Here is a 27,860-nt window from a genome sequence, read left to right on the forward strand (position 1 = left end):
GATGCAACCACCAGGGTCCCTAAGAGAATCATTCTATTGATTTACCCAAAGCCTTTGAGGTAAAGTAGCAAAGATATAAATATGGCCAGGAAGCCAGCTTCTTGTAAATCTTTGTCTCTTCCCAAGAGGTCAGTTCAGATGTCAGCATTTTTACACCAGGCCTGTCCCAGTTCCCAGAGAGGATAGTCCTTCCTTCTCCCCTCCCTATCATCACCAACCCATTCTTTTGTTTATATTTTCTATTTCCTTCTCAGTGCACAGGTTGTTTTCCTAGATAAACAAGATAAGATCCTTGAGGTTTGGGACTGTTAGGGAGTGTTTTGTTTTTGTCTGGATATTCTCAAGCACCTGGCATACAGCAGGTGATTCATAAATGCTAGTTGAAATGAATTAAATTGAACTGAATTGGATGTGCTTCCAGAATTCTGCTCCACGAACCAGCCGGCCCATAAAAGAGCTCTGACCTCCTTAGCTTTACAAACCCCGCCCAGTTCTGGCCTGCGGGCCTTCCCTAATCAGTTTGTCGGTCAGCCAGCGCAGCCCCAATGAACACCAGGTGTCACCCTTTTGCTTCCAAACCACAGAGTTCCCACCAGGTACTTGCCAAGAGCCCCAAGCCGGGCCCAAAGAGCGCTCCCCACCCGTGGCGTAGTTGCGTGCAGCGGGGGCACGTCTAAGTGTCCCAGTCTTCACGCGCGCGGAAGGACATCCACGTGGGCCGCTGTTTTCTTCCCGAGAAGGAGGGGCACCAGAGGCCGCGCTGGCCTGGAGATGCCAGAAGGAGCCAGGAGGCGTCCTGGATGCTGAACTGGCTCTTCGCCGCAAAGCTCCCGCCCTCACTCTCCCTCTCCTCGGTCTTCTGTCTTCGGGCCCCCGACCCAGTTTCCAGTAGCATCGCTGAGGCGGGATCAGCTATAGCCGCGGCCGCCGGGGCTCAGAGGCTAGAGAGAGCTGCGGCGGCTGCTGCAGCGACCGTGCCCCGACCATGACTGCGGCAGCGGCCGCGGCTGCGGCGGCCGCTGACACTGACCCGGACCCGGACCCACAGTCGCTGCGGTACCTCGTACAACTTCACTTCGTGAATGAGGAACAGCTCCTGGATGGCCTGCAGCCCTCCCGCCGCAACTCGAAACCCCTCCTGCTGGAAGTGCATCTTGGGGAAGAGGATGCTGACTTGACTGTGACGGATGGTGAGTCCTGCGTGCCCTAACCTTTGAACAGGACTTGGGATCCAGGCCAGCCGCCTGAATTTGGGAAATTCGCCTGTGGCTTGGGGGGATGGGTGGGGCACGACAAGAAGAAGGGGAGGAGGTGTGCAGAGAAAAGTGTATGAAGAGAGATAGAAATAAGTGGGAGGGTCTAGGTGAGGGAATTCATGGTAACTGGCTTATTTGAAGGGCTGTCACCTACAAGAGAGAGTAGACTTCTTCTTGGCCCTGGCGGGCAGAATTAGGGACAATGGGTGAAGTTGCAGGCTAACTGATTTAGGATGTAAGAAAAAGCTTTTTGAACAGTTAAGACTACCTTTCTGAGTTAAGGGAGGTCCCCATCCCTGTGGGATGGGAAGCGAAGGAGGGTCTTTCAGCGGGGCTTGGCTTACCACCTGTTGGTGATGTTGGAGACATTCCTATCCAGGTACCAGCTAAACTAGCAGAACTGTCTGAAATCCCTTCCAACTCAATGAATCTTGACTATAATCATTGCTCTAACTGCCTAGCACTAGGGAAGAGATTACTAAAGGGAGAAGGTTGTCTATATAGCTGCAGGAAGAGCCAGAAGCTGGGGACTTAAAATGGAAGTGGGCCACTGAAGTCCCTCAAAACATGCTCACAAGTTATGAAAGAAGCTAGGCTAAGTAAGGGAAGAGAGAGAGAACTAGCTTGGGGGTGGGGGGAGCCAGGAAAGGTTCAACTACATCCAAGTCCTAGAAGATTTGGATAGATTCGAAACCTAAGAAGTCATTCTAGAATCCTGACCTGGGATTGAAGGTCTGTGAAATATGGGAGTCAATAGAATTTGATTAGCTATCATTTATTAAGTACATATTGCTCTTCTAGGCAAGTAAGTGCGGTTGTGTCCTCTGGGAGCCAGACAGAGCAAGCTCCATTATTAAAGGTCAAAAACTGGCGGAGGAAGAGAAGGAGGGTTACTTGCCCCTTACTAAGAGTTTTAAGGACTTGCTTGGGTTAAGGTAAAATTACTTCACTCACTAGGAGTAACCAAGAGTTAGGAAAGAGTAGGAAACACAAAGAAAAAACTGCCCTTGGCTATTTGGTTGTACTCTATAATTTCTTTAATTTGAGCTGCATTGAGCACCAAGTGTGTGCAGAGTTAAAGGCTAAGCTAAAAATTCAGATCCTTTGAGAGTAGAGAGATGAGGACAGATGTCTCTCCTTTTGCTTTGCTGTCCTCCTTAGAATTACCAGATCATAGATTTAAAATTGAGGGGATGGGGAGAAATCTAAGGATTATCCATTCTGTTTCTTCCATCTGACTATTTAAAACAGATAAGGAAACTTATAGAGTCAAAAGAAATTATTTGCCTCAAAGCTATACAGGCAGCATTAGCAAAGCTAGCATTCAAATATAGTTGATTTTCCATGGAGACATGTCAAACCCAATTTCCTTTTTTGAAAAGTTTATTAGTCTAGTTAATGGGATGCTAGAGATATATTTTCCTAAATTTCAGTAAAGCATTAAATAAGTTGATCATACCATCCTTATGGACAAGTTTGAGGAGTATAGGCTAGATGATAGAATAGGGAATTTAGAACTGGTCAAGAAAGGGCTAAATCCTCCCAAAAGTATTCATTAGTTTTCTAGTGTCATCTTGGAAGGAAGTTTCATGTAGTGCCCCAGCAATCTTGGATAATGGCATTGGTATCAGGCAGGTTTATCAAATTTGTAGCTGAGGTGAGGCTGGGAAGGATAGCTAAAGTTATGAATGACAAGATCAAAAAATATCTTAATGAATGGTCCAAATCCAATCCATGGCATAGAACTGCAGATCTGGACTCACATGAACTGGGTTTAATTTTAAAGACTTCTCCATAACTTGACTCATGATCATACCCAGGGCTTCCCAGAGAACATTAGAATTTGACTGTTGTCATTCCCTTGAAGGAACTTCAGCTTTCAGTTAAGCCATCAGGCTAACAAAACATCAAATATAGGGCAATGTTTAGTAAATCTGACAGAATATCCAAAGAATTCGAACCTGAACTCAGAGAGAAGCACAACAACTCCCTCCTCTTGGGAGCTCCCAACCTTACCATTTGTCTCTGGAGAGGAGGCCCTGTCAGGATATTGATTGGAGAATACTATCCATAATCATAATTAAGCAGTAAGTTCTACCATGATTTCCTTTTTCTGGATCCTTGGGAATGATCAAAAGAATTCTAATTAATAAGACTAATAATGCAGGAGATGTTTTTAACGCATTCAACAAACATTAAGTGCTTTCTCTGTGCAAGGCACTGTCATTTGTTGATCTAAAAACATTCACTGCCCTCAAAGAGCTTACATTCACTAAAGTAATATAGTAGATTCATAATTAAGTAGCTAAAAAGTTGTTTCCAGAGAGAGAAAGGCTACTGGGGTGGGGAGAGGAAGCACATAGAAAGGAGATGATGAGGGGCAGCTAGGTGACTCAGTGAGTTGTGAGCCAAGCCTGGATATAGAAAGTCCTGGATTCAAATTTGGCCTCAGATGTTTCCTAGCTATGTGACGCTGGCAAGTCACTTAAGCCCAATTGCCTGTGTCTTACAGCTCTTCTGTATTCAAATCATCTTCCAGTATTCATTTGAAGATAAGGGTTAAAGAAAGAAAGAAACAGTGCTAGGGATGCTAAGCCTGGGTTCCAGTCTTCAAACAACTTTGGGCAAGTTACCTTAATTTTATGGACCCTGGTATCCTCACCTCCAAAGTAGAAGGGTTGGAATAAACTATAGAGCCATAGCTTTAAGAACTACAAAGGCTGTGAAATTCCTTCCAGTTCTAAATCCTATTCCTAAAGTCATTTTTCTAATTCAAGAATTTACTAGCTTTGTATCATTAACCTCCTGGGATTCATGAATCTTCTCTATCCTAAGAAAATTAATGTGATAACTTTTCCTAACATAACCATAGATCACTAGATCCAAAAGGAACTCTAAAAATAATTTAATCTAACCCCTTCATTTTACAGTTGAACAAACAGACTTGGAGAAATGAAATAGGATCTTAGGTTATGGAACTAAAAGGATCCCTAGAGAATATCTGGATGGCAGAGCTTGGAGATATGACTATAGGACTACTAATTTGTGTTCTTAATTATATGTTATAAAGTGAAGTAGGTTTGTGCTGAGCTACTGAGTCCAGATCTGTAGTTTTATGCCATGGATTGGATTTGGACCTTTCATGTCTGACAATATAATTTTGAGACAGTCCTTGACAATGGGACTTGGTATGAATATTCCTGAGAATAAAATTAACTTCCAGGCCTTAAATCCCAAGTGATGCAATTGGGATTAAGTGACTTGTTCAGGGTCACACAACTAGACTTGAGCCCCTCTTACCTCTGGGCCTGGCTCTCAGTCCACTGAGCCACCTAGCTACCCTGCCTTCCCATACCCTTTTTTAAAAAGTGGCTTTATATGTAAAACTTACACACACAAGGTCAATTATAAGATCTGTGAAGGACCTTATGTAAGGCTAATGTAGCTAATTGTTAGAATTTATCTAAAGCCTGGAGAACATAGTATATATATATATAATGAAATGGCATGAGAGATCTAACTCCATTCCAGAGAGACCTAGAAGGGAAAATATGGCAAGATAGGATGCCTTTTGATAGAGGAAGACACATTGAAGATATAAAGAATAGAATAAACTAAACAGGGATTCTCTATGAACTCTCATTTTTGATCAGGTAACTCTTTTTAAATTCCTCTTCTGGTAGTTTATCAGTTCCATGGGCTTACCACTGAAATCCTGTTCTGATGCTTCTGAGCATGGTGGTGACTCTGGAATCTCAATGGCAATGCCAGTACAGTGGAAACTCTTTCAGATCCTATCAAAATGTAAAGGTTTCAGATAGGGCTCAGTAATGGAGTTCCTTCTTTGCATTTTGAACACTTATCTGGCACATCTCACAGAGAGCTACATGGGGGAAAGGAAGAGAATCAGGAATGGCCTGATCTGAGAGGGGGAAGGAAGTACCTAAGTTGTTCTTTAAAGGAAGGTGAGGATTCTAACCTAGCTACTTTGCAATCAATTTGATACAGTCACCTGGTGGGCTGCATCATGTTGATATTTTGGCCACAGTAACTCCATGCCAATACAAAAGTGAAGAAGGGTAACAATATGCAACATTAGGAGTACCTCAACTGAGAAAAAGTACAAGACATCAAAAGAATGAATTAAAATTCAGTAGTAGCTAAATTTGCCTTATTTTAGTTTTAGCATCATCATCATAAAATAGTAAGAACTTACTGTGTCAGGCATTGTGCTAAGCACTTTCACAAATATTATCTCAACTGATAATCACAATACTCCTGGAAGGTAGGTACTATTACTATCTCTTTTACATTTGTGAAAACTAAGGCAGGCAAAGGTTGAATAAGTGACTCGCCGTACACATAGTAAGTCTCTGAGACTGGATTTGAACTTATCTGACTCCAGATCCAGCACTCTATCCACCTAGCTGCCTTTACCTACTTGTGAATAGTTTGGTATTCTAAAGTCATTCTAGTAAGAAAATATTTTCAAAGCTCTTTATTGTAATGAGTTGTTTGGAGAATTCCCAATATAACTTTTGACATGCACAAGATGGAAGAGGGAGCAAGGTTATTAGGAACATAACTGTAAGTAGTTATACTACTGCACTGAAGGAAATTACAAGCCTCATAATAATGGCACTTTTATCTTTAAAATGTGCTCTAGTTATGCTGCTATTAAAATTTTGGTGTTGCTTTATTCTATTTAGAATATGCTATCACTAATTTAAAATCTTCTCAAGTTTACTTTGAGGTCTCATAGGTAAAATTGCTCCCTTAATATATAAATAGTCCACCTGTGTGATTTTGATAATACTGGGAATTCCCAGTATGGAAAGTCCATCTCCAAAGGCATAATAGTGATATCTATAGTTCACAGTCTCCTAGAGTTGCCTGTGGGTATTGAGAGAATGGGAGGACTATTGATACCTGAGGAACATGGAGTCATACTTGAGGCTGTACCTTTCATATTCAAAATGCCAACTGTCAAAGTGTTTGAAGAACTGGTAAACTTTTTTTTAAAAACCCTTATCTTATGTCTGAGAATCAATAAGGCAGAAGAACAATAAGAGCTAGGCAATGGGGATTAAGTAATTTGTTTAGGGTCACACAGCTAGGAAGTGTCTGAGATCAAATTTGAACCCAGGACTTCCTGGCTCTAGGCCTGGCTCTTAGTCCACTGAGACACTTTAAAGAAATAATAAGTTTACAAGTAAAAGTCATAAAAATAATTTTTTAAAAGCTTTGAAAACTTGCCTGGCTTTTAGGAAGTATCCAAATGAATACTACTGACTCACTTCCTCTAGTGTTTTAAAATTCACAAGACATTTTCTACACACTAACCTTAGTGGAGTAAGGGGAAGAGACAGCAGTAATTAATATAGGCCAGAAAGAGCCAGATGTGGAATTAGAGGAAGAAGTCTCAATTCCTGTCTCTGACACATATTGCCTGTGTGAGCTTGAACAAGTCACTGAAACTCAGTGAACCTCTGGCTCCTTATCTATAAAATGAGATTTCCCCCTAACTTTGAATCTATGATTTAGGATTCTATGAAATAGTGCAAATATTATAACACCCATTTGACATGTCAGTGTATATGCAAACTGAGAGGTTACAGGACTTGGCCACGATCACACAGTTATTAAGTGTGGCAGTCAACAAGCAGGTCTCCTGAGTAAGGGAGGTGGTATGGGAAGGTAGAAAATTAGTTAACTTTGGAATCAGAGGCCATAAGTTCACATCCTACCTCTTATGCCTTCTGCCCATGTGACCTTGAGCAAATCACTTCCTGGGGATCATTTTCCTCATCTGTAAAATGAATTAGATGGCATCTGAGGTACCTTTCAACTCTAGAGCTATAATCCTATCATTCTTCCCATTTGTATTCTCAATTTTTCCTTTTTCTTGAGGTAACAGACTGTCTTTTAATCAAATCACGAGAAGAGAATGAATAAATGAATCCCATATATTATCAGGTGCATTTATAATAGTCTCAGCTAGTGGATTTCAGGAGATGGCAAGAAGTCATTTAGGTAGATATGAAAAGAAAGCATCTTTCCTTGTTATTAGTAATAAAGAGTATGTGTGGTATGGTAGTCCTGAACTTGAGAGTCACAATATCTTGCCCTACCAATTATAATTTTGTAATCTTGGGCAATTTGATCGGTACCTCTTTGTGCTTTTGGATTTTTTATTTGCTTTGTTTTTGCCTCTCTATAAAATGGTGTCAACAGTATCTGGTTTAATTCATAGGGATGTGGCACTAATTAATTATGAGATATAGAATATGAAAATGTCCTGTAAACTGTATAGTATTATGCAAATGTAATGAATTAATAGCAGACTTGCTGACACTTCTTCAGAGGGCTTGTTGTGGAGTGAAGGTGACCCTGTGTTCTCAAAGGATGTGCCAGCTGAGGGATAGCTCTGGCAAGGACTGCCATTCCAAAAAAATCTTTTTTAGTTTGCAGTCTAGCAATGTCTATTTGAATGAAGAACAGCTGAACTAAACCAGAGATGTCAAATTGCTCAAAGGTGATAAAACCTGCAGCATGAAAGGTCAAGCCATTCTCTTTTTTCCCCCATTGGAATAAGTTTATTTAGTCATCTTAGAACATTATTCCTTGGTTACAATAATCACATTATTTTCCCTCCCTCCCCTCACCCACTTTTCCCATAGTCAACACACAATTTCATTGGATATTACATGTGTCCTTGATCAGAACCCATTTCCACGTTTTTGTTTACACTAGGATGTTCAGTTAGAGTCTACATCCCCAACAATATGCCTGGTGAACACATGTATTCAATTCGTTGTTTTTCTTTGGTATTTTTACTCCTACAGTGCTTCCACTGGATGTGGATAGTAGTTTTTCGTGTAGGTTCCTCTGAGTTGTTCAGGGTAATTGCATTGCCACTAATGGAGAAGTCCATTACATTTGATTGTACCACAGTGTATCAGTCTCTGTGTACAGTGTTTTCCTAGTTCTGCTCCTTTCGCTCTGCATCACTTCCTGGAGGTTGTTCCAGTCCCCATGGAATTCCTCCACTTTATTATTCCTTTGAGCACAATAGTATCCCATCACCAATATATACCACAATTTATTGAGCCATTCCCCAATTGAAGGGCATCCCCTCATTTTCCAATTTTTTGCCACCACAAAGAGCGCAGCTATGAATATTTTTGTACATGTCTTTTTCCTTATTATCTTTTGGGGTATAAACCCAGCAGTGCTATGGCTGGATCAAAGGGCAGACAGTCTTTTATCACCCTTTGTGCATAGTTCAAAATTGCCCTCCAGAATGGTTGGATCAATTCACAACTCCACCAACAGTGCATTAATGTCCCAACTTTGCCACATCCCCTCCAATATTCATTACTTTCCTTTGCTGTCTTGTTAGCCAATCTGCTAGGTGTGAGGTGAAACTTCAGAGTTGTTTTGATTTCCATTTCTCTGATTATAAGAGATTTAGATCACTTTTTCATGTACTTATTAATAGTTTTGATTTCTTTAACTGAAAATTGCCTATTCCTGTCCCTTGCCCATTTTTCAATTGGAGAATGGCTTGATTTTTTGAACAACTGGTTTAGCTCTTTATAAATTTGAGTAATTAGACCTTTGTCAGATGTTTTTGTAATGAAGATTGTTCCCAAATTTGTTCCTTCACTTCTAATTTTGGATGTAATAGTTTTGTTTGTACAAAAACTTTTTAATTTGGTGTAATCAAAATTATTGATTTTACATTTTGTGATTTTTTTCTAGCTCTTGCTTGGTTTTAAAGTCTTTCCTTTCCCAAAGATCTGAGAAGTATACTATTCTTTGTTCGCCTAATTTGCTTATATTTTCCTTCTTTATATTCAGGTCATTCATCCATTCTGAGTTTATTTTGGTATAGGGTGTGAGATGTTGATCCAAACCTAATCTCTCCCATATTGTCTTCCAAATTTCCCAGCAGATTTTTATCAAAAAGTGGCTTTTGGTCCCCCAAACTGGAATCTTTGGGTTTATCATAGACTGTCCTGCTGAAGACATTTACCCCGAGTCTATTCCACTGATCCTCCTTTCTGTCTTTTAGCCAGTACCAAATTGTTTTGATAACCACTGCTTTATAGTGTACTTTGAGATCTGGGACTGCAAATCCTCCTTCCTATGAATTTTTTTCATGATTTCACTGGATATCCTGGATCTTTTGTTCTTCCAAATGAACTTTAGTTATGTTTTTTCTAATTCCATAAAGAAGTTTTTTGGTAGTTCAATGGGTATGGCACTAAATAAGTAAATTAATTTAGATAGGATTGTAATTTTTATTATATTAACTCATCCTACCCATGAGCAATCAATGTTTTTCCAATTGTTTAGATCGAGTTTTAGTTGTGTGGAGAGTGTTTTGTAGTTATGTTCATATAGTTCCTGTGTTTGTCTCAGCAGATAGATTCCTAAGTATTTTATATTGTCTAGGGTGATTTTAAATGGAATTTCTTTTTCTAATTCTTGCTGCTGAGATGTGTTGGAGATATATAGAAATGGTGATGACTTATGCGGGTTTATTTTGTATCCTGCAACTTTGCTAAAGTTGTTGATTATTTCGACTAGCTTTTTGGTTGATTCTCTAGGATTCTTTAAGTAGACCATCATGTCATCCACAAAGAGTGATAGCTTGGTCTCCTCATTGCCAATTTTAATACCTTCAATTTCTTTTCCTTCTCTAATTGCTACTGCTAGTGTTTCTAGCGCAATATTAAATAATAGGGGTGATAATGGGTATCCTTGTTTCACTCCTGATCTTATTGGGAAGGCTTCTAGTTTATCCCCATTGCAGATGATGTTTGCTGATGGTTTCAGATATATACTGTTTATTATTTTTGGGAAAGGTCCTTCTATTCCTATACTTTCTAGTGTTTTCAATAGGAATGGGTATTGTATTTTATCAAAGGCATTTCTGCATCTATTGAGATAATCATGTAATTTTTGTCAATTTGCTTGTTAATATGTTCAATTATGGCTGTGCTGTCTTTTGTGCTCCAACACGCCCTAAGCACTCCACAGTGCTTTGTTGTGTCGCCATTTCATCCGTTGAACCTTCTTATTGGTTTCTTAAGCCTGTTCCGCTGAAACAGTCTTCACATGCTGGGTGAGCAAAGCCCTGGTTCACCAGGGGTCGATGACCCGATGGCTACCCTCACAAGCTTTAGCCAGCCTGTCGAAGCCGTTGCCTGGGGAGTGACCACTGCCTCATGCTAGCAGCTACTGGGAGCCACACGTGAGAGCTGGGTGTCAGGTGAGGGTCAGAGGCTGGAGAGCTGCCCTAGGAGGGCACGACAAGCCCTCCATACCAGAGATACTACCACTCCCTGAACACCTCATACACCCCAAAACTGAGGTATCTAAAGATTAAGTGACTTGTCCAGGACCACAATGCTAGTAAGTGTCTGAGGCTGGATTTGAACTCAAGTCTTCCTGACTGCAGGGTCAGTGACCTATCCATTGCACCACCTAGCAACATGGCCATCTAATGCAGCTGAGGAAGTCTCCAGGTGTAACGACTTTTCGTGCCACTGGACCCAGGCTTCCAACCCTGAGAGAGTGAGACTGTCTCTGCGCATCAACTTTTCCACTTAAATCTCCTTCACGCACAAGTTTCTTTGTGCACACTCATCTATCCTAACCCCGTCCACCCTCTTCAAGACCTGCGGTGATGGGGGAGTGGCGAAGCAACAGGTGGAAGTGGCCACTGGCAGTTGTAGTCACGATCCTACACTTGGGCGGCCCACGGACAAGTGGTCGCTCGGCTCTGTAGAGCAGCAGAGACATTCGGCAGCATCCTGGGTGACTGAGCAGCCCTCTCTAGGACAGCACTGCTCACCCTAATCAAGGGAGGGGACCAGAAAAGCTGTCCCAAACATTGCCTGCCCTACAAACACCCGGTCAACACACTGCGGCTGGTGGGTCATCCCTTTAAGCAGTCGAAATCAAAGAAAACAAAACACAAAGAAACTCCGACTAGGAGCATGGAATATCAGGACATTACTTGACAGAGAGAATACCCCAAGACCTGAGAGAAGAACAGCTCTAATCGGTAAAGAACTGGCACGATATAACATTGACATCACAGCATTAAATGAAACACACTTACCAGAAGAGGGATCACTCAGCGAACCCACCACTGGATACACCTTCTTCTGGAAAGGTAGAGCCACAAGTGAAGACAGAATCCATGGTGTTGGCCTGGCCATCAAGACCAGTTTGCTCAAACAGCTGCCAGACTTGCCTGTGGGCATCAGTGAGAGGCTCATGAAGATCCGTTTGCCTCTCAGCAAAGACCGGTATGCCACAATCATTAGCGCATATGCCCCAACACTGACCAGCACAGAGGAGACCATTGAGCAGTTCTACTCTGACCTGAGTGCCGTCTTGCACTCAGTGCCCACCAATGACAAGCTGATACTACTGGGAGATTTTAACGCCCCCGTTGGCCAGGACCATGAAAGATGGAAAGGAGTGCTCGGCAAACACGGCGTGGGCAAAATGAAGAACAACAACGGCCTACTGCTACTCAGCAAATGCTCAGAGGTTGAACTCACCATCACGAACACTGTGTTCAGAAAGGCAAACAAATATAAAACAACGTGGATGCACCCACGATCAAAACAGTGGCATCTCATTGACAACATCATTGTATGCCGGCGAGACATCCAGGATGTACAGATCACCAGAGCCATAAGAGGAGCTGAATGCTGGACAGACCACCAATTGGTTAGAGTGCCTCTTCAAATGCGCATTGCGCCTCGCCATCCAAAACACACCCAGACAGTTCACACATTTTACAATGAGAGTCATCTTAGAGATCCATCTTATTTGCAAACATGCCAGTCCTGCATGGATGACACACTGTCTGTGAAAGGACCACTCACTGGAAGCTCAACCAAGAAATGGAACTAGTTCAGAGACCCAGTGAAGGAAACATCAAAGGCAGTCCTAGGCCCCAAACAACGCAACTACCAGGACTGGTTCAACGAGAACAACACTGCTATTGAAGACCTATTGAGCAAAAAAAACAAAGCCTTTATGGAGTGGCAAAATAACCCAAACTCTGCTCCTAAAAAGGACAGATTCAAGTCTCTCCAAGCCACTGCACAGCGTGAGATCAGGAAGATGCAAGACCGATGGTGGGAAAAAAGGCAGAAGAAATCCAGGGGTTTGCTGATATGAAAAACTACAAACAACTTTTCAGTGCCCTCAAGACTGTCTATGGGCCATCAAAACCCACCACCACTCCTTTGCTATCATCTGATGATGACACGCTCATAAAAGATAAAAAAGGCATCAGCAACAGGTGGAAAGAACACTTCGGTCAGCTTCTCAACTGACCCTCTTCAGTCAACCAAAGCGCCCTTGACTAGATCCCCCAAAACCACTCCATTGAACAACTTGACGTCCCTCCTTCAATAGAGGAAGTCCAAAAAGCCATTAAACAAATGAGTGCAGGCAAGGCACCCGGTAAAGACGGGATCCCAACCAAGGTGTACAAGGCCTTAAATGGAAAGGAGCTCCAGGCCTTCCACATAGTGCTGACCAGCATATGGGAAGAGGAAGACATACCCCCAGAACTCAGAGATGCCTCCATCATAGCCCTATACAAGAACAAAGGCTCACAAGCAGCCTGTGACAACTACAGAGGCATCTCACTACTCTCCACTGCTGGAAAGATCCTCGCCCGTGTTATCCTCAACAGACTCCTGTCATCTGTTTCAGAGCAGAACCTGCCTGAATCACAATGTGGCTTCTGACCAGATCACAGCACCATCGACATGGTCTTCACAGTGAGGCAAATGCAGGAAAAATGCCTTGAGCAGAACCTGAGTCTCTACATTGTCTTTATAGATCTGACGAAGGCATTCGACACAGTGAACAGGGATGCATTGTGGGTGATCCTCAGCAAGCTCGGTTGCCCAGCAAAATTCGTCAAACTGATCTAGCTCTTTCATGTCAACATGACAGGGGAAGTCTTATCTGGTGGAGAGACTTCTGATCACTTCAACATCTCCAATGGCGTGAATCAAGGCTGCGTCCTCGCTCGAGTGCTATTCAACCTATACTTCACCCAAGTACTACGACATGCTGTGATGGATCTAGACCTGGGTGTCTACATCAAATACTGACTTGATGGCTCACTATTCGACCTTCGCCGCCTGACCACAAAAACAAAGACAACAGAGAGACTCAACCTGGAAGCTGTCTTTGCAGATGACTGTGCTCTCATGGCCCACCAAGAAAATCACCTTCAAACCATTGTGGACAGGTTCTCTACAGCAACAAAACTGTTTGGCCTGACTCTCAGCCTCAGCAAAACAGAGGTGCTGTTCCAACCTGCTCCAGGGAGGCCAACTAACCAGCCATGCATTACAATCGACGGCACGCAGCTTTCTAACATCAACACTTTCAAGTACCTGGGCAGCACCATCGCCAACGACAGATCCCTAGACCACGAGATTAATGCCAGAATCCAAAAGGCCACACAGGCACTCGGGCGGCTGTGCTCCAAAGTCCTCCAACACAGCGGCGTAAACACTGCGACAAAGCTCAAAGTGTATAAAGCCGTGGTCCTCAGCTCGCTCCTGTACAGTTGCAAGACATGGACACTGTATAGGAAGCACATGAAACAGCTAGAGCAATTCCACCAACACTCTCTCTGGTCAATCATGAGGATCCGATGGCAGGACCGAATCACTAACCAGGAAGTCCTTGACAGAGCCAACTCCACTAGCATTGAAGTAATGGTCCTCAAAACCTAGCTACGATGGTCTGGACACGTCATCTGCATGGACCCACAGAGAATACCAAGACAGGTATTCTATGGTGAACTGTCAGCTGGACTCAGGAAACAATGCCGACCAAAGAAAAGATTCAAGGATCAGCTAAAGTCCAACTTGAAGTGGGCAGGCATTACACCAATGCAACTAGAATTTGCTGCCTCTGTCAGAAGCAGCTGACGAACCCACATTAACCATGCCGCCACCACCTTTGAAGATGAACGACATTGACGTCTTGCCACTGCGCGTGAATGCCGACACCAGGTCACAACCACACCTCCCATAACACCTGGTGTCCCATGCCCCATGTGCCACAAACTTTGCGCCTCAGTCTTTGGACTTCAAAGCCATATGAGGGTACACTGTAGATGAAAATGCACAAAGACAATAGCCATTCTTGGTCACCGAGAGACTACTACTACTATGGTCAATTATGCAGATAGTTTTCCTAATGTTGAACCATCCTTGCATTCCTGGTATGAATCCTACCTGGTCATAGTGGATAACCCTTGTGATGACTTGCTGTAGTATTTTTGCTAGTATTCTATTTGAGATTTTTGCATCTCTATTCATTAGGGATATTGGCCTATAGTTTCCTTTCTCTGTTTTTGACCTGCCTGGCTTTGGAATCAGTACCATATTTGTGTTGTAAAATGAATTTGGTAGAACTCCTTGGCTTATTCTGTCAAATAGTTTGTATAATATTGGGATTAGTTGTTCTTTGAATGTTTGATAGAATTCATGTGTGAATCCATCTAGACCTGGGGATTTTTTCTTAGGGAGTTCTTTGATGGCTTGTTCAATTTCTTTTTCTGATATGGGGTTGTTAGGTAATTTATTTCTTCCTCTGTTAGTCTAGGCAATTTATATTTTTGTAAGTATTCATCCATTTCACCTAAATAGACATATTTGTTGCCATATAATTGGGCATAGTAGTTTTTAATGATTGCCTTAATTTTCTCTTCATTAGAGGTGAGGTCTCCCTTTTCATCTTGGATACTGTCAATTTGTTTTTTTTTTCTTTCCTTTTTTTAATTAGACTGATTAGTACTTTGTCTATTTTATTTGTGTTTTCAAAGTACCAGCTTCTAGTCTTATTTATTAAAACAATAGTTCTTTGACTTTCAATTTTATTAATTTCTCCTTTAATTTTTAGGATCTCTAATTTAGTTTTCATCTGAGGATTTTTAATTTGTTCGCTTTCTTGTTTTTTAATTTGCACGCTCAATTCATTGACCTCTGCCCTTCTTAGTTTGTTAATATATGAACTCAAGGATATAAATTTGCCCCTGAGTATTGCTTTGGCTTCATCCCATAGGTTTTGAAAGGATGTCTCAGCATTGTCATTTTCTTCAATGAAGTTATTAATTGTTTCTATGATTTGTTCTTTAACCAGTTTTGGAGAATTTTATTGTTTAATTTCCAATTAATTTTTGATTTATGTCTCCATGTACCCTTACTAATTATTATTTTCAATGCATTATGATCTGAGAAGGTTGCATTTATAATTTCTGCCCTTTTGCACTTGTTTGCAATGTTTTTGTGCCCTAATACATGGTCAATTTTTTGTGAATGTACCATGTGCTGTTGAAAAGAAGGTGTATTCCTTTTTGTCCCTATTTATTTTTCTCCACATATCTACTAACTCTAATTTTTCTAAGCTTTCATTCACTTCTCTTACCTCTTTCTTATTTATTTTTTGGTTTGATTTATCTACTTCAGATAGAGGAAGGTTCAGGTCTCCCACTAGTATAGCTTTTCTGTCTATTTCGTCCTTGAGCTCCTCTAGTTTCTCCTTTAGAAATTTGGATGCTATGCCATTTGGTGTATACATGTTGATTAGTGATATTTCCTCACTGTCTATACTGCCTTTTATCAGGATGTAATTACCTTCCCTATCTCTTTTAACTAGATTTATTTTTACTTTGGCTTTGTCAGATATCATGACTGTGATGCCTGCCTTCTTTTTATCAGTTGATGCCCAGTAGATTTGGCTCCATCCTCTTACTTTCACCCTATGCATATCTATCTTCCTCACATGTGTTTCTTGTAAACAGCATATGGTAGGATTTTGGATTCTAATCCACTCTGCTATTTGCTTGCATTTTATGGGTGAGGACATTCAGAGTCATGATTACTAGCTGTGTATTTCCCAGCATTTTGATTTCTACTCCTGGTCCTGCCTTTTCTTCTTTCACTATTTCCTTCTACACCAATGTTTGTTTATAATCAGTCCCCCTAGTTCCCACCCTTATTTTACTTCCCTTTCTACCCCCTCCCTTCTAATCCCCCCTTATTTTCCCTGTAGTTTTTTTAAAATTGCCCCCCCCATCCCTCCCTTGTACTGCTTCCCTCCCCACCAGTCCATTTGTTACCCTTCTACTCCCCTATAGGGCCCAAATCTATTCTCTGCCCCAATGGATTGGATTGTTCTTCCCACTTTGAGTCAGTTTCAAAGCCTGTAACAGTTGAGTATTTCCTATCTCCAACCTCTTTATCCTTCTGGTGTATCAATGTTCTCCCCCTTCCCACCATGAGCTTCTTTGTGACATATAAATTTACCCCCGTTTGTTTCTTTTCCCATTTCTTTTAGTATTAACCTCCTTTTTTTAGCTTTAGTTGTATATATATATATATATATATATATATATATATATATATATATATATATATATATATATATATACACACACACACATATGTATTTATACATGCATATATCTATATACCTATATATACATATATGTATTTATACATGCATATATCTATATACCTATATATACATATATGTATTTATACATGCATATCTATATACCTATTTATGTCTTGTCTTTTCATCCTATACAGTTTTTCACTGTTCCCTCTAAGTGTAATTCTTCTAGCTGCACAGGTGATAGCAACAGTTTTTACGAATTACCAATGACCTCTTTTCTTATAAGGATACATATCATTTTAACTTATTGAGTCTCTTAAAAGTTTTTGGTGGTGGTGTTTTGTTTTGTTTTTCTTTTTCCCCTCTTTTTAAATTACCTTTTGATGATTCTCTTGAGTTCTGTGCTTGGACATCAAATTTTCTGTTTAGGTATGGTCTTTTCTTTATGAATGCTTTGAATTCTTCTGTTGTGTTGAATGACCATACTTTCCCCTGTAAGAATATATTTAGTTTTGCTGGGTAGTTAATTCTTGGTTGTAGACCTAGTTCCCTTGCTTTCCTGAATATCATATTCTATGCCTTTTGGTCCTTCAGTGTGGATGCAGCCAGATCCTGCATTATCCTCACTGTGGTTCCATGATATCTGAACAGCTTCTTCTTGGCAGCTTGTAATATCTTTTCTTTGGTCTTATAGTTTTTGAATTTGGCTATAACATTCCTGGGTGTTGTCAGTTGGGGATTAAATACAGGAAGTGATCTGTGGATTCTTTCAATCTCCACTTTCCCCTCTCTTGTTCTAGGATATCAGGACAGTTTTCCTGAATAATTTCCTGTACTATTATGTCCAGGATTTTTCTTTTGTCATGGTCTTCTGGTAGACCAATGATTCTTAAATTCTCTTCTCGAACAATTTTCTAAATCGTCTGTTTTGTGAATGAGATGCTTCACATTTTCCTCAATTTTTTCATTCTTTTCATTTTATTTTATAGTGTCCTGCTGCCTTGTGAGGTCACTTAATTCCAGTTGTTGTATTCTGGTTCTTAAAGACTGGATTTCATCCCTGGCTTTTTGGTCATCCTTTTCCTTCTGGTCTGATTTTCTTTGAAGTTAGTCTTTCATCCTCTTTACCTCGTCTTTCATCTCCTTTGCCTCATTTTCCAGCTGGCTGATTTTGGCTTTCAAGATACTATTTTCTCATTTTAGTTCAAGTGCCTCTGTTTCCAGATGACTTATCTTAATTTTTAATTTTAAGTTCTTTTCCCAATTGTCTTCAGCCTCTCTTAATTGTGTTTAGAGTTCTTCCACAGCCTGTATCCAATTCCCTGGGATTTCTGATTCATTGTTTGCTGATCTCTCCCTCTCTGTTCCATTTGCTGAGTAGAAGCTGTCTATTGTAGTTTCTTTTTTCTTTTTCTGTTGTTTGCTCATATTCACCCCTTCTTCACTCCCTGTATTTGTCTGTGCTCTTGCTCCTCTCATATTTTTGGTTTTGGGGGCTTCTGTCAGTCTTCACTCTTGGAGCTTTAACAGAAGAACTCTTTATAGTCTCGGGGGAGGGTTGTTGGGGGTTTGAGCTTCCCTGTCCTATGGAGGCTTTTGATTGGATTAAAGTCCAGCAGTCAATGAGGATGGGTATGGAGCCTGGGCTTCCCTGATGCCTGGAGACTTTTGATGGGATTAAGTTCAGCTTAGTTGGGCTGGGTGTGTTCTGAGCCCAAAACCTCCTGGAAGGCTGGAGCAAATATGGAGGATCTCCACAGCTCTGACCAGGCTGCCAGGTCTATGCTCCCTCTCTAGCTCCTTCCCTGCCATTTGTGTTGGATGCTTTGAACTTGGCATAGCCCTGCCCTCAAGGTACACCCTCCAGACCAGCACCTTTGCCTTCCCAGAAGTTCCTGCTGCTGCTGGAGTTTCAGTGCTCTGGGTGGGAGGAGGGATGGGTCCTGGGACCTTCCTTCTGTCTTCTCCTTAAACCCAAGTGTTCTTGGCTTCCAGCTTTTCTGGGGGCATACCTTTTGAATTAAATCCAGGAGGAGGGTTCCTAGGCTCTGTCTTGTTGTTGGGCTTGATTTTTCAGTCCCTTAGGAGCATTCAGTTTGTGATCGGTAAGGAAGAGTATTCAGAGGTCTGAACTTCTGCTCCTTCTAGGCCGCCATATTGAATCTGCCCTCCTCCAAGCCATTCTCTTAAAACAAACTCAAACTCAATTGACTGTCTATTTAGAAGAGGCAGTATGATATAAGGCAAAGATCCTGTTATGTGGAAAGTGTTGGAAATAGAGGGGAGAAAAATTGAAATATCCAGAGCCTCATGCTTTGGGGATTAGATGTTGTGAAGGAGGGGAAAAAGAGAGGCTAAACAGCTACAAGGCAACTGCTAGGGACTTTGCTTTCCATGAGTTTGGCTGGAGAAACAGATTATGACTTTGGAAGAGTTCAGGAGGAGCCCTCAGGCAGAGGAAGCTTTTCTTTCTCATTTAAAAAAAATTTTGCTAACTATGCTGCTTCTACTGCTTAGGCCTCTAAATTTGCATGCTGTGAGGTCAAACTTCGGTTGCCCAATCAATCAATATACATTTATCAGGTGCCTACTATGTCTCAGGCATTACAGAAGCAAAAAAATCCCCTCTCCTCAGGGAACTTACACTTTGATGAGGGAAACTACATGCAAACCAACTTCTAAAGCAAGTTATACACAGGATAGATGGAAAATAATTAACAGAGAGAAAGCACTGGCATTAAGAGTGGTTAGGGAAGGCTTCCAGTAGAAGATGAAATTCTAGTTGGGTCTTGAGGGAAACTGGGGAAGTCAAAAATCAGGGTGGAAGAGGAAGTAGAGCAGTTGTTTTCTGGAAGATCCAGGAAGCCATTGGCACTGGATTAAAGAATATGTTGGGGAATTAAGGTATAAGCCTACAAAGGTAAGAGGGTACTAGTTTATGTAGGACTTTGAATACCAAAGAGAGAATTTTGTATTTGATCCCAGAAGCAATAGAGAACCACTGATAAGTGACTCTGCTGCTTCACTTTATCATAAACATTTGGTTGTCGAGTCCTATCAATTCTACTTCTACGTATCTTGTTTATTTTCTCCTCTCTATTTCCTCTGCTTCTATTCTAGGATAGATATTCATGATCAACCACCTATACCATTGTAATAACCTCTTAATGGATCATCCCATATCTCTCATCTCCTACCCCTAATCCATCCCATATATGACTGTCAGAATAATCATTATTATGTAGACTCTTCACCACATCCAAAACATGCTAGCTATGCTCTCTGTACTCTGGAATCTACAATATATCCTCTTGCCTCTACATCTTTTCTCACACTTATTTCTTTTTCTGGGATGTGCTTTCTTCCTCTTTTCACGCATAGAATTCCTACATATTTTAAAGTCTATCTCAAATGACCCTCCTCCATTCATTTTTGAAATCTCCTTTCTCTCTTCCCAATAGCATTTATTTTAAGTATTTATTGGTGGAATGTCATCAATCTTTGAGATATTTTATTCAATACTACTGAAACAGAACTACAATTTGATACAGTTTTACATAAAAAAGGGACCTGAGAGAGCTTGATGGCCTCCCATTTATTAGTACATCTCATTAAATAATTTGGTATATATTTTGTATATACCTACCTGTATGTAATTCCTTCTAGTAAAACATAAGATCCTTGAGGGCATAGATTGACTTTCTCTTGATCTTTTTGTTAAAGTAAGTTGAAGGAGATAGAAAATTAGTTTGATGAAAAGGAAGAGAGCTAGGAGAGAACAGTGGCAAGGCAACCAAAGAAAGAAAAATTATTTAGAAGAAAGCTGTTAGTGTTGAATGCTGCAGAAAGGTTATTGAGGATGAGGATGAAGAAGAGACCCTTGGATTTATCCATTTCAAAATTATCAGTGTCCTTATAAAGAACAGTTTCAGTAGGGTGTTGGAGACAGAAAACAGTCCTGTTACTGAGCAAGTAGTAAGACACTGGAGGCAGAAGATGTTGACTATTCTTTCTATAACAGGAATTCTTAAACTGTGGTCCAAAAACCATAGCAGGTTCCATTAATAGATTTCAGGATGTGCAGAGGGGAAAACCATTTTTATTTTCACTAGCCTTTAATTTAAATTTAGCATTTCTTCAATTATTTAACAGCATTCTTCTAAAAAGAGGTCCACAGGTTTCATCAGATTGCTGGTGGGAGGGGTACCATGAAACACAAAAAGGCTAAATACCCTGGCTCTACAACCTTAACAGTAAGGAAAGGAAAGACCTAGGCTGGTAATGAGAATGACATTTTCTGTCTTTTGCTTGGTGTGTTCTGACTAGTATTTGCCTTTTTTTCATGGAGTGCCTTTTTTCCCCCATGAGTTCTGAAAAATGTTGTACCTGCTTTGAATTATAAGACTGCAAATAATGAGTTGTATTTGAGGAACAAGTAAAAGAGGAAGAGGTTATTTTAATGGGTATAAATAAATTCTTTAGTTAAATGTATATTGTAAATTAACTATCATGTTCCACTTCTTCACTGGAGAGGGAAGAAAGATGTGTATGTGTATGAAAAAAAAAAGGAAAAACAAGTTGGGATAACAAAGAGAAAACTGATTAATCAAAAAGACAAGCATGCATAAATAATCTCTCATTGTAAAGGTTACTTGGCAAATCTGGCATTGATTTTATGATTAATGCACAGCAAGAATGACACTTTTCTGTCCTGGAAATCACACTTGACAGAGGACAGCATTCTGAAGAATAGTTATGAAGAACATGGTTCCTTCTCCAGTTTTTCTTTTCTCCAGCCTCTCTTCCCCATGACTGCCAAAAAAATCTTTCATATACCTGACCAGGCCACTCCCTTGGTCAGAAATCATGGTGGTTCCTTATGTTGTTGTTGCCCAGTTTTTTAGGTATGTCTGATTGGACTTTGTTCATGGAATTCTCTTTGCAAAGATACTGGAGAATTTGCTGTTTCTTTCTCTGCTGTATCCTCATTTAACAGATAAGAACCTGAGGCAAATAGGGGTTACGTGATTTGCCCAGGGTAACCAAGATAGCAAATATCTGGGGCAAATTTTACTCAGTTCTTCCTGACTCCGGGCCCAGTGCTCTACCCCATGCACCATCTAGCTACCCAAATAAATAGCAATTTCTATATAGAATAGCAATTTCTCAGCTTAGCTGGGTAAAAAACTTAAAAATTTGGGGGACATCTGGGTATCTCAGTGGATTGAGAGCCAGGCTAGAGACAGGAGGTCCTAGGTTCAAATCTGGCCTCAGACACTTCCCAGCTATGTGACCCTGGGCAAGTCACTTGACCCCCATTGCCTAGACCTTACCACTCTTCTGCCTTGGAGCCAATACACAGTATTGCCTCCAAGATGGAAGGTATGGTTTAAAAAAAAAACTTAAAAATTTGATTCCAGCTCACTTCTTCAATCTTACTTCCCATCATTCTCCTTCCCATGCTCTACATTCTAACCAAAATACCCAACTGAATATTTGCCAAACTCAGCATTTCACTCTGTGCCTTCATACAGGTTGTGTTGTGTATCTGGAATACCACTTCCTCATCTGGACTTTCTAGAATGCTTAGGTTCCTTTATGGTTCAGTTCAGGTGCCACTTCCTAAATGAAACCTATCCTGATCCCAGCTGTAAGTTCCTTGCTTCCTTCTGGCATTTTATTATATAGTTATGAAATACCCTCTTTAAATGCACTCCCCCAACAAGCACCAGCACCAGCAGGTTAAATTCCTAGAGGTGCAGTTGTTACTAGTCCCAGAATTCTAGAACAAACCCTGTAGGTGGTTGTCCTCCAAACCCAGCATTGGTGAAGGTTTTCAAGTTTGGGTGCCCAAACTGCAACTTCGGGCTGCCTGTGAGCCCCCTACATGATCCCAGAGAGCAGAGGGAAGAAGAATTCACGTTGGGTAGCTGGACAGGGCATGCAAAAAATGTCCTTGGTCACTGGGAAGAGGGGGAATGGAGCAGCTCCCCAAGTGCCAATTCTGCACATGTGCCAAGCCTTCGCCAACACTGTCTAACCTATAGCTCACCAGTCTATAATAGTGTGCTTCCCCTTAATTAACAGTAAGCCAATAGACTATTAGTTCTTTAGCAAAGTTCTTTAGTCTCAATGGGGAATGGAGATAGAATATGCATCATCTTAAATGACAATACTAGTCATACCCTTATGCAGAGAATACATGTGCCCAAGGCAACCAACCCCAGACCAAGAGGCCTTCCATGTCCTTTCTTTCTCTGGAGAGCCCTCATTAAGTTTGCTGTATGGCATGGTGTCAGGTATAGACAAATTGGCAGCTCAGTTGAATCGTGTCTTTGAAGGAAACTGTCTTGGCTGGACAAATCAATCACCTGCTGGACCTGGTTCTCTTGGGGTTCACTTTTTATGATAACCATATACTTTTCATCACCTTCAGTCTCTGGCTTGGCTAGATGGTACTTGGCTCTTTCAGCATGGGCCACAACTCTTGAACTAGGTTTATCTGAAGCCTCTTTGACTCAGAACATCAGATCTGAGGTTTGTTACCTGAAGTCAAAAGGTAAGAGAGGGCTGGGCTCTTCTGTATGCAAATTATTCCTAGTTAAGAGTAGTCCTCTGCTAGTCTTTCTACCTTTGTTTATTGGGATCCAACTCCCAGCCATCTATGCTTTAGAAGCAAGTCCATTGTCTCACCTGCTCCTCATATGCAGTTAGCTTTAGCCCCTTTCTAAGGTTTGGAATGCTGCTTTTGCATCTGAAAGGCCTTCCTTCTCCATTTCAACATGTCCACACATTTTGCCCTTATTATGGGGTCCAAAAGACATGCTTTTTATAGGGGTAGTGAAAATAGAAATTAGGGAGGCTATATATTCTCCTCTACTTCCAGCAAGCTTTAAACAAATTTCATTAGCTCTACTTCTTTTTAGTAACTTATTGTCCAAAAGCAATTTTTATGTAGGAGTGTGATGGGACAGGGGAAAACCTAAGAGGGGATAGGCTACAAGAAAATGTTTATATGCTTTTAGAGCAAGGGTTCTTAACCAGCATCCAGTAACTCAAATGAGAAAAGTTTTTAATCTTTATTTTAATGTACTTGGTTCCCTTCATAATCTTAATGTTTTATGCATAGAAAAAACATTATTCTAAGGAAAGGATCCATAGGTTTTAGTAGACTGCAAATGAAATCAATGACTTAAGAATGGTTAAAAACTGAATTGTAAATGGGAGGATGAGGATAGGACTAAAGATGAGACATGTAATGGTATGGAAGGAGCATGGGAATTGTACTAGAATACTTGAATTCTCATTCCAGTTTCACTATTCACTACATGTAACTTTCAGCAAGAGGTTTCAGCCTATCTTTAAAAAAGTTTGGATTAGATCAGAGGTGTCAAATTCTTAACCTCTGTGCCCCGCACTGCAGAATACACTAGAACCAGATTAAAATGTATTTGGGAAATGTTTAACAAAGTAAATAAAATGCAATTCAATATAATGTTAGGTTGTGACCTTCTATATAATGTGGCTAAGTAATCTATTTTTATTTTAGTCTGAGATAACTGGACTAGATTATATCTTTCTTAGTTCATGCTCATATTTCCATATTAGCCATATCACAAAAAAGCAAGAAAAATGAAGACAGCAAGAAAATTATACTTCAATTTGTACTCAGAGTTTGTCAGTTCTTTCTCTGGAAGGTACATGGCATTTTTTCATCACGGGTCCTTTGGAATTGTCTTGGATCAGAGTTACCAAATCTTTCACAGTTGATCATTATGATATTAATGTTACCATGCACAACTATTTCCTAGTTCTTCTCACTTCACTTTGTATCAATTCATAGAGGTATTGAAACATTTTGTTTTGTTTTGTCTTTTCTGAAGCCACCCTTATTATTTTTAGCACAATAGTACTCCACCACAATTGTATACTTCATCTTGTTCAGCTATTCCCCAACTGATGAGTATCCCCTCAATTTCCAATTCTTTGCCATCACAAAAATAACTGCTATAAATATTTTTGTACATATAACCAGCTTCCCTTAATTTTTATGTCTTTGGAATATAGACCTAGTAGTAACATTTCTGGGTCAAGGGGTATGCACAGTTTTATAGCTTGAATAGATTATTTCAAAAGATTCCCTAGCTCTTGATAATAATGGGATCAGGGGATATGCTTCCCAAATTCAAAGCTTGTTGTAAAGTCAATATTTTAAATTTCTTAGTTCATTCTTTTTTGTTTGTTTCTTTGGGCTTTCAATAATGATTTTTAGCAATAGCAATAGATTTGCTAGAAGAAAAATTATGCCTTACATTTATATTATACTCTCCCATTTCAACATACTTGCTGTGTTTTATTTTAGGAAATAAATCCAATTTCACATATTTTTTTTCTTGAACTGGGATTAAACCTTTCAGATTAAAAAAACACTATAAAAAGTAAAAAAGTAACCTAAGGACTTAATGTGATTACTTTTCTTTCTGTTCTGGAGATATGCTTTTATCTTGAGAAGAGCCACATCCTTTCCCAAAGTTAAAAATAAAAAAGACATCTGTAGAATGAAGTGGAAATGTGGAAAGGTTTTCTCATATGCCTCACCATGGATTTAGTCACAATTTCTATTGAGAATTATTTAATTATTTAGTAAAATGATCTCTAGGAATATTGATCAGAAAGAAGTGGGCTCTGAAATAGCCAGTTAGCTTTAAAGGAGACAAACCTCAATTTGTTTTTCTGATTAGCTTAAGATAACTAATAAAGTTTACAAGGCTAATGGAAAACCACTGGGGCCTATGGCATTACCTCATTATTTCCATGATCAAGTAGGGAATGATATCAACTTGTTTAGTGGATAAAGCCCTGTACCTAAAGAACCACCCCTAATTACTTGATATTTATTTTCCTAATACAATATAAGTCCTTTGAAGATAGATTCTTTTTCTGTGTTGTCTTTGTATCACTAGTGCCATAGTTCAAACTCCATTCTAGATTCTTACTGGCTCTGTGCAAGTCAGTTGACATCTCTTAGCTTCAGTTTTCTCATATGTAAGTGGGAGAATAGCACCTGCCTCCCAGAATAGTGATGATAAAATGAGATAGAATATTTACAAAATGCTTTGCAAACCTGAAAGAGCTATTTAAATGACAGGTGTTGTTGTTCTTATATAGCATTCCATCTCCTCTTTCCCTGACTTCATGCATATAGTCGCTGATGCCTTTAATGCTTTAATGTGCTCCCTTTCTACTCTAATACTTAGAATCTCTAATTTCCATCAGCTCAACTACCACCTCTTGCCTTTCCTTTTGACTCTCCCCCCATATCTGTTAGTACCACCAAATTACTTGATATTTATTTTCTATTTATATATCTATTGGTTGTTTCCCTGATACAATGTAAATAAACCCTTTGAAGACAAATACTTTTTCAATGTCATCTTTGTAACACTGGAGCCTAAAACAGAGGGAATAATTAATAATTTCTGAATAATTTTTTCCACATTATTTTGAACCAAGAACTCAATCACCAAATGATGCTGTTTAATCATTCAAAATATAATAACATTTCCACATTATCTGGATAAATGATTGTTTTGATTGGCTTTTGTCTGAGTAGTTGACTTTGCATGAGAGAAAGCTAATATTCTTATATACACTAAGTAGAATCATTTTCTTAATTATGACATTAGAAAATTATGTACTTCTAAGGCTGTAAGAATACATACTACATATTCTTCCACCATTAAGAAAGAAAAGGTTCCCCAATTTCCGTATATGTTTTTGTTGTTGTTCAGTCATTTCAATAATACCTGACTCTTCATGATGCTTTTGGGGGTTTTCTTTGCAAAAATATCTTGACATTTCCTTCTGCTCATTTCACAGATGAGGGACTGAGGCAAACAGGGTTAAGTGACTTGTCCAGGGTCACACAGCTAGTAAATATCTGAGGCCAGATTTAAACTCAGGGAAGGGGAGTTTTTCTGACTTCAGGCCTGGCACTCTATTCACTGCACCAACTAGTTGCCTATATCCTTAAGTTTACAAGAAGTAAATGAAATGAAGCTTACTTTCTTATCCTACTCATCTCTTTATGGAGAAACAGATGTTAATATAATGGCCTAAAGATGCAAAATAAGATGCAGTATAAGAGTGAAGAGAAAACAAGAACATAGAAAATCAGCTGAGGCTAACTGACCAATTGACCTCAAGACTAGAACACACTCTTTTTGAAATTTTTATTTTTATCCTTTCCCTCCACAATTCAGATTAGAGGGATATAGTCTTTTGCTTAATGAGTCAATGAACTTAGTTGGTTGAAACCTGAGACTATCTAGTCTGGTTGTGCTAACCACTATCCTCTCCACAGTTTTCCTGACAACTGGTAATCCAGATCCCACTGAAAGCCCTTAGAAAATGAGAAACTCTCTAATTCCAGAGGCAGAATATTTTACTTTCGTAAGATTCTTAATACAGGTTTTTTTTTCCTTCCTATTGACATGAAATCTATGTCTTTAGAAAGTGCTTTGCAAACTTTAAAATATATAAATGCTAGCTTTTGTTGCTCTTACACGTATTCTATTTTCCTTCTCCTGTGCCATTGTACAGGCAATCTCTAACTCTCATTAGAACTCTCCTCATTTACAATTTTTTTTGTAATAAAAGTTTAGCTTTCATTACAATTTTTTCTTCTTCCTGTTAATCTGAAATCTGTCTTTGTATAACATTTCTACACATCATTGCTAGTTTTGCCTCCTAGAGCTAAGTAAGCAAATTAAAACTGTCTTCTACATGCCAATCCTTCAAATAGTTGAAGACTGATTATTCCCACTGCCTTAACTTCAAAGCTAAACATCACCATTTCCTTTCACTGCCTCTGGTGTGGGATAGCCTCAGGGCTTCTTACTGTTCTGATCAACTTCATCTGAACAACTCACACAGGTCAATGGCCTTCCTAAAAGGCAGATAGACTGTTCTGTCCATGTCTATCTTTAAAAGAAGTACACTCATTAACTTAAGTTTCTCTGTTCTGTTCCAGAAGCTTAATAGCATAGTTGGACTCTAATCTTCCTCATTCTAGATGTTCATTAGCTTTTCCCCTAAATAGGTCTCTTGTCCTTATTCTCTCTCTTTTTCTTTTTTTAA

At 39.9% G+C, this 27,860-nt stretch overlaps 1 protein-coding gene across 4 annotated transcripts in view; it reads left to right on the forward strand.

Moving 5' to 3' along the window:
• Positions 1-494: 494 nt before the first annotated feature.
• LOC100017350 (histone-arginine methyltransferase CARM1-like) overlaps positions 495-27,860 on the forward strand; it is a 324,100-nt gene continuing 296,734 nt past the window's right edge. The window contains exon 1 of one of the 4 annotated variants that reach the window (XM_007499522.3): positions 495-1,190. In XM_007499522.3, the coding sequence (XP_007499584.1) occupies positions 986-1,190 (205 nt within the window). In that variant the 5' untranslated portion in view covers positions 495-985. The remainder of the gene's footprint in view (positions 1,191-27,860) is intronic. The other 3 variants (XM_007499521.3, XM_016424237.2, XM_007499520.3) reach the window with 3 other exon arrangements.

This window comes from Monodelphis domestica, chromosome 7 (assembly GCF_027887165.1).
Source record: "Monodelphis domestica isolate mMonDom1 chromosome 7, mMonDom1.pri, whole genome shotgun sequence".
In the NCBI taxonomy this organism is placed as follows: Eukaryota; Metazoa; Chordata; class Mammalia; order Didelphimorphia; family Didelphidae; genus Monodelphis; species Monodelphis domestica.